We start from the raw sequence: 13,632 nt of genomic DNA, 5'->3' as shown, positions 1-13,632 counted from the left end.
AAACACATTCATCGTTTTAATTTGCTAACATCTGTTAGCTTAAACCACAGGTGTCGAACTCCAGGCCTCGGGGGCTGATGTCCTGCAGGTTTTAGATGTGTCCTCGATCCAACACAGCTGATTCAAATGGCTAAATTACCTCCTCAACATGTCCTGAAGTTCTCCAGAGGCCTGGTAATGAACTAATCATTTGATTCAGGTGTGTTGACCCAGTGTGACATCTAAAACCTGCAGGACACCGGCCCTCGAGGCCTGGAGTCCGACACCTCTTGCTTAAACTATGCATAAACAGAGCTGGATCTGTTAGAGCAGGGGTGGGGAACTCTAGGCCTCGAGGGCCGGTGTCCTGCAGGTTTTAGATGTCACACTGGGCCAACACACCTGAATCAAATGTTTATTTCATTACCAGGCCTCTGGAGAACTTCAAGACATGTTGAGGATGTAATTTAGCCATGTTGTTGTTGTTATTAAGGCTACACATACAGAGACCTTTAACATTATGAGCAGAGGCCTTTATTGGAAAGACAGATTGTGGTTTCACTGGACTCTCTAAGCAACCAGGTGTTTACATTATTGCCTAGAAAATACATCATATCAGTAAGAGTGAAGAGTGTATTCTTACTGAAATATTATTACACACAGCACCAAAGTGCAGACGAACACATGAACACGTATGTAAGGAATAGAAGGGCTTCCTAGATTTTATGTGTCTGTGCACATATAAGGGAGGCAGGGTTCTATACAGAGGGAAATGTTGTGACGAGGTCGTGTCCCTCCGCTGGTCTCATTCTGGCACGAGCGTGGATCTCACAGTACAGCTGTCCCTCCACAAAGAAATAGCCCTTCTGTTTCAGGTTGACATCACAGTCAGAGCACACAAAGCAACCAGGGTGACGATATTTGTCCCGAGCTTTCACCACTGTCCCACTGAAGCATCAAAAACAAACTGATGTCAGGAGCAAAGAATATACGGCACTTAAAAAGTGGTACAGCTTCACGATAAAGCATAGAACCCAGTTACTGCTGTGCTAACTGTTTATAGGTTAGAAACACTGGTAGATGTACTCTAAACAGGCTCCAAGTGTAAAGACAATAGATGGACACAAACCCAAATAACTGGAACACTTGTTTTCCTGCAGTGCAACCTCAATGCGACTTGTGTTTTTGCAACCAGAAAAGTCGCCCTCTGCTGCCCATTTAAAAACACACAGGTTTAACAGACTTCTCTTTTCCCCAGTACCAGAAGCTATATCTATCTTTTGATAATGTATTGAGTTTCAAAATGTAAGACATTTGTGTTTCTAGCTGACATTCAGTGGCCACTTTATTAGGTACACCTTGCTCGTACAGGATTGGATCCCTTTTTTCCTTCAGAACTGTCTGAATTCTCTTTGGTACAGATTCAACAAGGTTTTGGAAGCATTTCTCAGAGGTTTCGGTCCATCAGACAGGTGCTGCACATCTATATTAGCAATCTCTGATGATGGTGGAGGCCATATGAGTGCAGTGAACTTACTGACACACTCAAGAATCCAGTTTTTGATGGTTTGGCTGTGCGATTTAAATGACGCTGAGCCAGTACTGGTGGGCTGAAAGTGTGCCAAGAACACATCCCCCATACCAGGAGCCTGAACTGTTTGTACAAGGAAGGATGGATCCATTAATTGCATGTTTATAACATATTCTGATCCTGCCATCCAAATGTCGAAGCAGAAATTGAGACTCAGGCCAGGCATCATTTCTCCAATCTCCTGTGGTCCAGTTTTGCTGAGCCCATGTAAACTGCAGCTTTAGTTTGCTGTTCTTAGCTAATAGAAGTGGTACCCGATGTGGTCCTCTGCTGCTCCAATCCATCTGCTTCAAGGTTCGACGTGTTGCACGGTCACGTATGCTATTCTGCATAACTTGGTTGCACTGAGTTACTGTTGCCTTCGTATTAGCTTAAAGCAGTCTGGCCGTTCTTCTTTGACCTTTGACGTCAACGAGGAATTTTCACAGAGAGAACTGCCGCTCGCTCGATATTTTCTCTTTTTTAGACCATTCTCTGTAATCCCTAGAGGTGGTTGTGAGGGGAAAAATCCCAGTATGTTAGCAGTTTCTGAACTACTGAGACCAGCCTGTTTGGCACCAACAACCATGCCTCATTCAGAGTCACTTAACTTTCCTTTCGTCCCCATTCTGATGCTCAGTTTTCACTTCAGCACTGTGTTACTGCCACTCAGTGCATTATTAGGCTGATTAGATTTTTGCATTAACAATGAGGTGAACAGGTGTACCTAATGAGGTAGCAGGTGAGCGCATATAATTTATGCAGTTTCTGCAATCTTCAAACGATGCTAGAGCCTCTGGGTGTACTGCGCTGAACTGTGCTGTTTCTGCATAGATGGTCTTAATGTAAATCGCAGATGAGTCGTTCTATTTTTACTCACACAATCCCATTCCCACACTTGTCACAGACAGGCAGTTTCTGCAGGTTTCCTGTGGGCGTAGTTGGTTTGGTTGTGGGCGCTTTTACTGTCCTGGTCACAATGGGGCGAGTGCCTGATCACATTAGAAAGAAACCACTCAACACAAAAACCCTGCGTGATCATAACACATACATGAAAAGAAAAACCACGAGACGGGGACAAAGCGGCATGAATGATCATTCATTTTGGGTTTCTGTTTTTTGTTTTTCAGCATATTATACGTATTCTGCTAACAAAGGAAACACGTGGAAAAGTGCTTTTGTATTAATAATACTCCAAAAATAAGGAGAATGACACACACTGTGGAGCTTTAATAGGGTGTGATATGAGACATTGTCACAGTATTGCATAAATGATCTACTTACTTTCAGTCCTTTTTGTCCAAGTAAATCACAGTGTAATTTATTGAAAATGTATTAATGCCACAGGTAAGTCATCAACATGTAATTTCAGCTATGACTTTAAGCCAAAGGGTTTTTAGATCAATCCCTGAGCCCTTCTTCCAACCAGGGTTGAAAAAGATATGAAACCTTCAAATTTGTTCTTTATTTTTCTTACAGGGGGAAAGCTGAAAAAAAAAGGTTTAAAACGGCAACTTTATGTGAAAAAACAGCATCTCGTGAACTGAAAAGTGTTTGATGACAAATCTACTGCCTGTCAGTGTCACTACAACCAGGTGAAGACTGAAAAAGTGGGAAGAATTATGAATGATTTATGAATTGATTTTTTGAGGAAGAGATGCATAATTTAGGAGAGAGCTCACCATCACTGTCAATAAATTCCTGGAGGGCTTTGAAGGAGCCAGACTGCCGAGGCTCCTGGGGATCCTCCTGGTCTTTCTGTAACATCCGGTAAACGTCAGAATCCTCAATGCTGGTTAGAGCTCTGGGACTGAGCAGTGCATCGAGACACACACACAGAAAAACCCCATCAAATTCTACTAACTGCAATACAGGAGTTTTCTTATAATTCTGACAAAAAACCCAATGAAAGTTTCACCCATCACGCTTTAAAGTTGGTGTCTAGTGTGTGCAACAAATGTGCGTAACCAGGTGACGATCACGCAGCATGATGGGTCAGCCTTACAAGGAGAAAATGGATGCGAGACAAAAATAATCACACGGATTTGATTAACGTACAATTTGAGCTGTAATTTAACCATAATTATGGTTTAATAAACAATGATCCCTTCCAGTGTACTGATAATGTGCTGCAGTGCTTGTCTAAATCAGTGCAGAAGTAATGCATGAGTGAGTGGCTTTGGTCGGATGTGACCTATTCAGAAGTTGTGGTTGAGCCACAAAGAGATTCTTTCCTATATTCCCTAAGACACCGTACATCAAACAAGCTAATGGAATCCATATGACTGCATGGGAAGGCTGAAGGCTAACATGCTGTAGCACATCTGTGTGACTCACTGGACGGGTGATTCTGGAGGTGAGTTATGTAAAACGGGCAAAAACAATTGGTGCAATAGTAGCTCTGTAGGATCTACAGTGGTTATTATTCATTCCTGTTGTTGTATTGCTGGATCCTTATCACTCAAATAAAGAGAGTTGCCATAAGAGAGGCTCCAGAGGAAAGTAATTAGTTAATCAGTTATTTGGTTAAATATTCTTAGGTCAGCTCAGTTATTTTCAACCATAAACGCCGTGCACAATCTTAAAAGCTTCCCACATACTTAATAGAAGAGTAAACAGCTATTTGCTGTGTATAATTACAACGATGCAATGATGTCCTTCGCAGAGGAAGAAGGCCTTTGTAAAGTGAGACTAAAAGCCACAAGGCAAAAACTACTCCAGAGAATCAGTATGTGTGCTCATTTCATTTAAGCTCATGTAAGAATTTCCACTTATGTTTGCTGTGGCAAAGTAGACAGCTATTGAGTGCTCTGCTCACTCAATAGCTGCAGACCTCCAAATCTCCTTGTACATTAACATCAAGCACTGAAACTGTGCGCTGGGAGCTTCATTGCATAAGTTTCCTGTTGATGTAATGTGTTGGTGGCACAGTGTGGCATGCTGTCGTGCTAACATTTTTCTGTGTGTGTGAACCATTAGGCTTTACACTTACGCACCTTTATATTTCTAAACATACCAACACAATGACTGATGGAAAAGTATTTCTAAGCAACAGGTTTTTAGCACTTGGTTTGTGTAATGTGGTGCTTTTAGACAAACTAATGATTATTTGCACTGATCACCTCTCAGGCTTGTGCTGGACCAAGCCTCGGATCTGGCCCTCCATAGCATCCTGGATGTTGCCACTGGAGTAGAGGCCTATAGGCGTGTTGTAGGATGTGCTGACTACCTGGCGCTTGTCATCAATGTTCGCTGCTGCCACAAATGGCTGAGCTCTTCTATTGTGAGCTGTGCCAATTGGTTTATATTCCTGGTAGGAGAAGAAGGAAGCAAGGACACTACTGAAGCAGTAACAAGATACAAAGATTTAAGGCATCATAGCTACTAAACATACAGTCTCACAGACCTGCTGCTCTGCTTCCAGGTTTATTTTAAATGGGTGAGCTCTCCCGTCCTCCATGGCACGTGGAGTCCACAGTCTTGATTCGTTTCTGGAATTTAAAGGCAGATCCTGGTCAGAAGTTCACCACGATGAACTGACTGTTAAATGCCTGTTTTTGAAGCTTGTGCGCACATGTGAGCCTAATCCTGGCACATAAAACATCTAAACTGACCTTAGATTTATGTCTTTCCTTAAGTACCACATGCTACATATTTCTTCCACATTTTTTCCCACAGCTTTTTTTGTAGTAGCAGTGGATATTATTATTATAATTAAGGGGTCAACACACAAAATAATTGCAGTAACAATCTGTATTACAGAATGTGGATACATTAGTCATGGATTTATACCTTTATAGTAAAGCGAACACCTGTGAAATAGCTTTGTGAGCATGTGTATACTCCCGCTAACCTTTCAATGGTGAGACAGAGCTGATGAGTGGATTCCTTTATCTTGTTCTGAGCTTCACAATGCAGCATGTTTGTTGCTGGGACTCCCTCAATAGCCAGGATGACATCACCAGGGCACAGGTTGGCAGCAGATGCCTTACTGCCAGGAGTGATCTGGATGGGAGTCAACAAACAAGGCGAGCATCATAGACAAGTGGATAACAAAAAAAAAGGAAAAACAAATATCCATCCATTCTCTTCAGCTTGTCCTTATCAGGGTCGTGGGGTTGCTGGAGCCTATTCCAGCTGGCATAGGGTGAGAGGCAGGGTACTCCATGGACAGGTCGGCAATTTGCCACAGGGTTCACACAGTGACAGATCACCAATTAACCTAACCCCACTGACTGCATGTCTCTGGACTGTGGCGAGAAGTCAGAGTACACGGAGAGAACCCATTCAGTTCACTGAAGGTTAGCCCAAATCCTCACCCTTCCACCACCGTGCTTGACTGTTGGTACAAAGTGTTTGTGCTGCTATGCTGTGTTTGGTTTTTACTGAAAGTAGCACTTAGCCTTTGTAGAGATAAGAGGCTTTCTCCTAGTAACTCTTCCAAATAAGCCATACAGGACTTTTCTATACGTACTGCCATGAACTTCAATATTTGCTGTCCCAACTAAGGCCTGTAGAGTCTAGGATGTAGTTGTTGGTAATTTTAGTGTTTCTCTGAAGATGCATGGCCCAACCTTGGGGCAAGATTACTCCTGTGAGGATTAGCAGCTGCCTTAAATGTTTTTGACTTGTAAATAACGTTTCCCTGTAGAATGATGGACTTTAGAAATTGCCTTATAACCCTCTCCGGATTGATTGGCACCTGAATGCTCCAGGCAAGCAAACTCCCAAAATTTGCTGATGATCAGTTAATCTGGTGAATTTGATCAGTAGCTCATGGCTGCTACTTATCCTCTTAAGCAATACAGGTGTACTTCACAGACACAGTTCATCTGAGGGTGTATTTATCCAATTGTAAGTCCAGATAAATTTTAAACTGGGTGTGCTTTCATTTTACTGTGGCGGTCAGTAATAATGCAAACAGCTCCATGTAGGACAAAGGATACTTTAACAAGCATATTCTATGGCCTGTTTCAGTTCCTAGACAGTGTTCCCTGGGAACACTGAATGGGGGATCTTTAAGAAACACAACAACAAGTTTTTCACCAAGCAACTATTTCTGAAAATTATGGGAGTTACACACTTTACTAAGACACACCATTCATTAGCTAATTCCTAAATAGTCTGTCCAACGTCCAACTTTTAATTTCAGCAGCAGCTGTCTTCATTTGCTTTTCATCCTACGATTTAACTAAATTTTCATATCAGTTTATTCCTCTCAGTTTCAGTGACAAACAAAAACATGCCCTCGACGAATTCAGGGATTTACGGCTGTAGCTGGTGGGGTCATGGGAAAAGTTTGGGACCAGAAGACCAAGTTATGCAGCGGAAAAGGTTGAAGCAGCCTGAATTAGTATCATTATCAATAGAGGGAGTGGAAAATGAGCACGATATTTACGTCTGCATTAAAACTATTTCCTGTTTGTTGTATCATAGTTTGCTAACAATCATAACAAAGTTTTCTTTTCTCAAAAACAGAAAACTTGGCATGTTTGAGCATTTAAATCCAGCTTCAATAGAGTCCAAATGCAGTTCTTTTCAACAACACCTTACACGAACGAGCAAATACATAATATGCTTAAACTTATACATGCTTACACACAAAGACTTGAGTAAAACAATAAAACAAAACCCCAACATATTCTGGTGATCTCATTTCTACGATATGGTCAAGATTCTTACATGGATTGAAGCTTTAGCTTTATTAAACAGAAACTCTGCCCTTGACTTGGATTCCCTCTGTACATTGCCTTTATACAGTCCAGTACATCCAGATGTTGCAGTGCTGTGAAAAGTCTGTTCTCCATCACTGGCACGTCATCTTTTAATACAGTACTCAGGGGCTGGGCCCCTTGTTTCTGTTCCCCTGCTTGGATCAAAGCTTTATAACCTCCCCCCCCCACACACACACACACACACAAATTCAAAACACAATTCAGACCATTGATGAGCTAAATCTATAAATTCAGCAGCTCGTGCACTCTCCACAGTAGCTGCTAACAGAGAGACGTTGCTCTGGTTGGTATGCATGTGTGTAAACTCTCCTGTCATGGAGCCAAAGTAAACACCGAGTGACAGCGTCCAGATGGTAATATGTATTCTGATGGTCAGGAAGTGACTGGAAAAAAGAGCAAGAACTGCCAGAAAGCCACCAGGGTCACAGCTCACCTCTCCCGAGGCAACATCAAACAGTACCCAAAATGTCCACTTGCGCCACACAGGGCACGACCTGTGCTCAGTCATATTGCATTACTGGACATTGCAGACTGAGCTACACTGAGATGTTACGGTGAAACTTAAATTAGGTCATCTGCCTATAAATAACAGCGGATAAAAGTGGTGAGGGGATGTCTCATGCTTCCAAAAGAGGGAGCGGTAATTTACAGTGGAGCATTTGTTTGAGAGCGCTGTCAGACTTTGTCTCGCTGCTCTCATGTCTGGATCGAGTAGGTACACAGCCATGCTTTTATTTTTTTTCTTTAATTACATTCTTTTGCTTCCTCGGAGTTCAGCTGTCATGTCAAACGTTTGTCTTTGTTTAAATTACAACCACCTGCCTGCCTTTTCTTTCTGCTTTTCTCCCGTCCTGCCTCTCTCTTCTCTTTTTACCTCCCTTGCTTGCTCTAAAACTATTTTCTTAAGAGTCCGGGATAAAATAGGGGATGCAAGTAGCAAGAGTGGGAATGTGACAGGTTGAAGCTCGTTGTGAAGGAGTACCTCAGCCTTCTTGTCAGCTGCAATCTTCTTTTTTTTTCTACCTGTTTGGACCGCTGGACTCTGATAAGCATATACAGTTGTAGTCTTAAAAATTAAGCCAAAGTAATGACATCATGGGAGTAGTTCTCTCACAGAGATCCTGCAGAGACACGTAATGCATGTTAGGCAATTGAATCCATGTGCTTTACACCCCTCATGGAGACATCGCACAGAGATGCAGATCTTCATGGGTAAATCTAGAGCGGCGCCCACTTTACAGCCCCTGTGTGCTGAAGAAAAAGATGATTATCACTTGTGTTTACTTTCACCAGCTGGGAACACCAACGGCTCATGAAGGGGAGGATGTTCCTAACCAAAAATGGCATTGAACGGAGCGAGTCGAATCACTTGTGCTCTCAAATAAATCTTGTGGGTTCACTGAAGTAGCAGCTTTTTAATCTGCCCTGTAGCCATTTTTTTAATCATAGTTTGTTTTGGGGTTTGGTTTTTTTAACAGTTGTCTCTGTTACAAATGCATTTGAGGATACAGCTTCTCATATTACTGATCTCATATCGTTTCCGCTTCCCCTCTCTCTTCAATCTCAGCCTTCTTTCATCACTGTGCTCATACAGGCCTCTGAGTGTCCACTAACACAACAGGTGTGAGTTTACTGGAAAGAGCTGGTGGTTTGTGAGCTAAAATTGCTTTTGGTCAGTATTTCCTGAGGTCCCTCTCTAAATATAGATTCACATAACCCCATCATACATAACAGGATTACTGATCTCCATCTCTGGCTGACTCTGGGGATTCAGGCCACGGGCAAGTTGTAACACAGATGGAGAAAGCAGTGCTCATTGTCAAAATCCTAACTTTTGTATTTTGCAGTGAACAAAACAGTTATTTGGAGCAGTAGCCAATATAAATACCTGTTAACTGTGTGCATCCTTTGAAATTCTTATGTGTTTATTAGGTTTGTGGAGTCTGAATTATTAAAAAGCTAAAAAAAAAGTTTTGATTTTGACCAATATGGAACAAAAACGCTAAAACTTCCAACTACAAGGGACGATGTAATCTCATTTAGAAATAATCCTCATCAAAGTAACAGAGACTGGTTTTCTTACTCACAGGCTATGCTCAAAAAATATTGGATCACCTACATGTTACACCCACATGAACGTCTGCAGTTGTGCAGTTCGCAGAGCATCTCCTAAGCACCACGTTCATCCCCGCTCAGCAACTTACGTGGCTGGCATTGCTGTGTTTCCTAAATGCTTCCACTTTGGAATAATGCTTAAAGTTGAAGACTTTAAAGTAGTCACCGTATTATGATCAAATTCATTGAGCTGAGCATGGCTGGACACTTTATTTTATATGCCTGTGAGAATGGAACTGAAAACATCTGAAGTTACACTAAAAGCTGACTGGAAGTCACCATTTTACAGAGACTACAACAAAAATAACAGATTTTTCACCCATAAGGAATAAGTTCACATCCCGTTTAGGACATCTGTTTTGAGACTTTGCTTTTGACTGTATGATTAGGTTAGGTTTTGGCAGCAAACGTTAGCTAGCTCTAAAAAAACAAAATAGTTAATATAATCCTTTTTAAAATATAAATTACATACTGGAAAGCAACTTCTACCATCTACATCTAATGGCTTCTGTTTTAGATGTTGGTGGGTTTTATTGAAGTTTATTGAACTACTCGGTACTGTTAAAAATTTTGCTAGTGTGTGAAAGAGTGGCAGCGAGGTTTCCTGCCCAAGCATTAGTAAGCTAGGTGCTACACCACTTTTCTGAAGTTGTAGATATGATTCCATAAATGAATGAAAAAACATTTTATGATAGCTTTGACTGGCGCTTCAGAATAACAGTCTAAGTTTGCTGGTGGCAAAAACAAGCTTTTACATTCACACAGATCTTTGCTAAGTGGGATTAGCGTGCTTGACGGTCGTTGGTTTCTTGCTCTATTTTAGAAAGTACAAACATTTTGGTCAAAAATTATTTAGGTCAAAAAACATTTAGGTCCCCCAAATTAGAAGATATAAATAGGTTTGAAAATTACCTGAATTTTCCTTTAAAAATGAGACAATAGGAGCCACTGGTTAGCATAGCCTAGCTTAGCGTTCTGAAGCGAAACAGATAGTTGGACTCTCTAAGTTTACCTGCACTCCCAAAACTTACTTATTAGAATGCTATTTGCACTCTCACACACGCAAACCACAAAAACAATAATATAAAATTTATACAATTAGACTAGAGCCTGGTGACTTAAGGACAGCAACATAAAGAGTCAGTGAGGTTTGAGATATGAAAGACTATCTGTTATCATATTTGTACTAAACTAACAACAACACCCAGTCACTTATCTACAGTATTTATCTTCTTATCCAGCTTTGGCCAACAAAATACATGAACATATTTAACATATTTTCAGAAACAGAGAATGTGAACTGTCCTATTTAATTTGTGCTAAATTTACAACATCATTATTGGTATCTGTGAGGATTCCCTTGTTAGTACTTCGTGTTAACAGGAAATACCTAATTTCTTCCAGGAAATTATCGTTTTCATCACCGATGACCCCATTCAGATAAGAGTTTCTCCATTTTCTTATCTTCCAAGTCCACCTACAGTCAGTCATTCACATGTCCAAATGACTTAATCTAGTTGGAATCTTTTTTTTGTATTTGCGAGTTATTTTTGTTTCTTCTCTCATCTTTTATCTCTCCCTGTGCTGTTGAGGATGACGAGCTGCCTGATGCTGTAAGCTGATCCAAAGTTGGTGTACTTTCTTCTCAACAGCTGCACTGTTCTAACAGACATTTCATAATGCTGCGCTCATCACTCCAGCGTCGGCACTGTCTGTTCGTCCTGTAACGTGAGGAGGTTCACACAGGTTTGTCCAAACATTTATTTAGATCATCGGCTTTAAGTTGGTGATTATTCACACAGGCAGCGGGATTAGAGTATGATTTTGGAAATATTTTCCATGCTTCAAAATTTACTCAATGAGACATCCGTTTTTGTGTGTATGTGTATTCGTGTGCGTGTGTGCACATATGTTGGATAACAATGCAAGCTGCTATTTGTATCTAAGCCTCTTGCATTTACTGCGGCACAGGTGCAAGCTTCATACCACACCAGAATGTTTCTAGAATGAATCGTCTGGAAGCACAATGTTTACCCTCAAGCTATTTGAAAAATGCACTGGGAAAAGAAAAAAAATGATTTAAAGAACTACTTAAAAAACTGGCAAACTGATATCACTTTGCTTCTGTTCTTATAATGCAGACATTATGCCACTCACTCACTCACCCTGGAGATGGTCAGGGGCTGGTTGAAGTCCTTTCCTCCTGTCAGACGAAAGCCCCAGGGGGCCGGCCCATCCAGCACCACATTAAGTGGCATGACCCTTTAAAGTCTCCCTGCTGTTTTGACAGCAGCACAGACAGTAAACTGCACACTGTGGGGATCACAGTTAAAGAGCAGTGGAATATCAAAGTGATGGAGATTTTGAACCAAGTGAGGGGGTCAGGGGGAGGAGGATGGACAGCTCCCGCCCCGTGAGTGAGGTAATTGGTCAGATTTTGGGAACTGACTCTCAAGTCTGTCTGTACTAATTCTGTTTGAGCGTGTCTCGTTGCTTCTTTTACAGTACTATTCCTCCTCTCCGAATAGAAGCCAGTGTTTGTCATGATGATGAGGTAAAACCAAAGCATTGCTTGTTTTACTCATAACCACTTCTGGCTCAGTCACTGCTTACCTAAATGAACTCGTGTCCACACACAGACTGAAGATGTAAACCAGCTTCTGTCAGAAGCCAGCCCCCACTAATGCTTCTCATCCCCGGGCAGCTCGAGGTCTGGCTGGCCTCCTCTTGCTCTGGTTGATGGGTCTTGCTGCTCCTGCCCTTATTTGGTCTGAAGGCAAAGCTTCTCTCTGAGGCCTTGGAGGTCTCACAGGCACATTCCAGTCACTATTGATTTGGAAGGGACCCAGGACTCTCACTCCTAGCCGAGCTTGATAACAATCCAGCTCTGACTTGAAGTTTTTTTTATTTTTTATTGTGTTTACAGCAGAAACCGGGCTTTGTCTACTCTATTAAACTGAGCCATTTTTCATGTCTTTAAAGACTTCTTCTAGGCCAAAATCTGAATTCGCTCTTTGTGATCTCAGGAATTTTTTTTTCAGCCAATACAGAATTTTCTTTGCTCCCCTTTCATATCTGTGTAGTACTATTAATAAGTTAAAATAAAAAAATAAATAAAAACATCAAATGGTCCATTCCTGTGAGTAAGGCATGCTAATCTGTGTCAACAGTGATAGCCATTTAGGCTGAGCAGGGAGCGGCTTCATCATGTAAATGTGCCATTATGAATCCACACCACAAACTCCGCCTTCGGCCTTGAAAACCCTTTCCCACTTGCAGTATTTCAGCGTGGATCAGATTCATGGTTTGTTTCTGTGGTTGCCATGACATGGAATCACTTGTGTTTCCACATTTCTTTCTCTCTGGACAGAATTAACAGGCCGTAACAGTAAGAGTACAGATCTAGGCATCCATTCTCTGTAACACCAAAACCATATTTAGCACACGTGTAGCGTTCAAGTACATAAGCATATAGGCATTATATGAACTTTATGTTTACCTTGCTTTACCTGAGGAATGGAACAGTTATATATGTCATGCAAGTTTAATGCAACATAGATCAGGACTGCTCTACTGGTTCAATGTGTGATGAAGCTTCAAAATCCACCAATAGCGCTGTTGAACGTGACTGAAACCAGGACTCTGCTTGTTTGCAGACCCACTGAAAGAGCTCTCCTTATTTATCCTTTATTTATTCTTGTTTTCAAGTCTGCCTAGAGGATCCGTGCATATGGTGGATTGTAGCCAGAGTGTCGTGACAAACTGCAGGGCACACGTTCCCCTCCTGATGGTGAAATTTACATCGCTTGGACTGAAGCGGACCTTCCACACTCACAGACACCAACTGCTGTTTCTTTGCTTCTTCGCAAATAATTTGTGACCTTTTGCAAAAGTTTTGTTTGTAAGAAGAAAGAAATGTCCTTGTAGCTGAGAGCCAAAATACTGAGATGGTTTACTTGAACATGCAGCTGCCTTCTTATTGGCACACGACCGCCTTTTACTGCAGATTGGTTTCCTCTACTGGCTCCAAAAGAGAGTCAATCTCTGTCAACTCCTGTATTAAAAGATTGCCTCTGGGGTTGGGGATTCAGTTCAGTGATTTTACGTCACCTGAAGCAGAGATGGGCAGTAACGCGTTACTGTAATCCGATTACTTTTTTCAAGTAACGAGTAAAGTAAGGGATTACTATTGCAAAAACGGTAATTAGATTACAGTTACTTTCCCGTAGGAAC

General features: G+C 41.5%; 1 protein-coding gene across 1 annotated transcript; it reads right to left on the bottom strand.

The window, feature by feature from the left end:
* Positions 1-490: 490 nt before the first annotated feature.
* On the bottom strand, positions 491-11,786 carry LOC102211251 (PDZ and LIM domain protein 3). The gene is made up of 7 exons (XM_005746959.2): positions 11,565-11,786; positions 5,403-5,554; positions 4,956-5,040; positions 4,672-4,859; positions 3,232-3,359; positions 2,430-2,541; positions 491-927 (listed from the first exon to the last, which is right to left on the bottom strand). Exons 1-7 carry the CDS (start codon positions 11,655-11,657, stop codon positions 738-740), a joined length of 948 nt encoding a protein of 315 aa, XP_005747016.1. The 5' UTR covers positions 11,658-11,786; the 3' UTR covers positions 491-737.
* Between the last annotated feature and the right edge of the window lie 1,846 nt (positions 11,787-13,632).

The sequence above is a fragment of the Pundamilia nyererei genome, unplaced genomic scaffold (assembly GCF_000239375.1).
Source record: "Pundamilia nyererei isolate P.nyererei 1_Seehausen unplaced genomic scaffold, PunNye1.0 scaffold00186, whole genome shotgun sequence".
Taxonomy (NCBI): Eukaryota; Metazoa; Chordata; class Actinopteri; order Cichliformes; family Cichlidae; genus Pundamilia; species Pundamilia nyererei.
This window is presented reverse-complemented; position numbering and strand designations above follow the sequence as displayed.

Coding starts and splice junctions, on each gene's coding strand:
- LOC102211251 (XM_005746959.2), bottom strand. CDS start 11,657: ATGCCACTTAATGTGGTGCTGGATGGGCCGGCCCCCTGGGGCTTTCGT. Junction 5,041..5,402: donor CTCTGTCTCACCATTGAAAG/GTTAGCGGGAGT, acceptor TTTAAATTCCAG/AAACGAATCAAGACTGTGGA. Junction 4,860..4,955: donor ACCTGGAAGCAGAGCAGCAG/GTCTGTGAGACT, acceptor TTCTCCTACCAG/GAATATAAACCAATTGGCAC.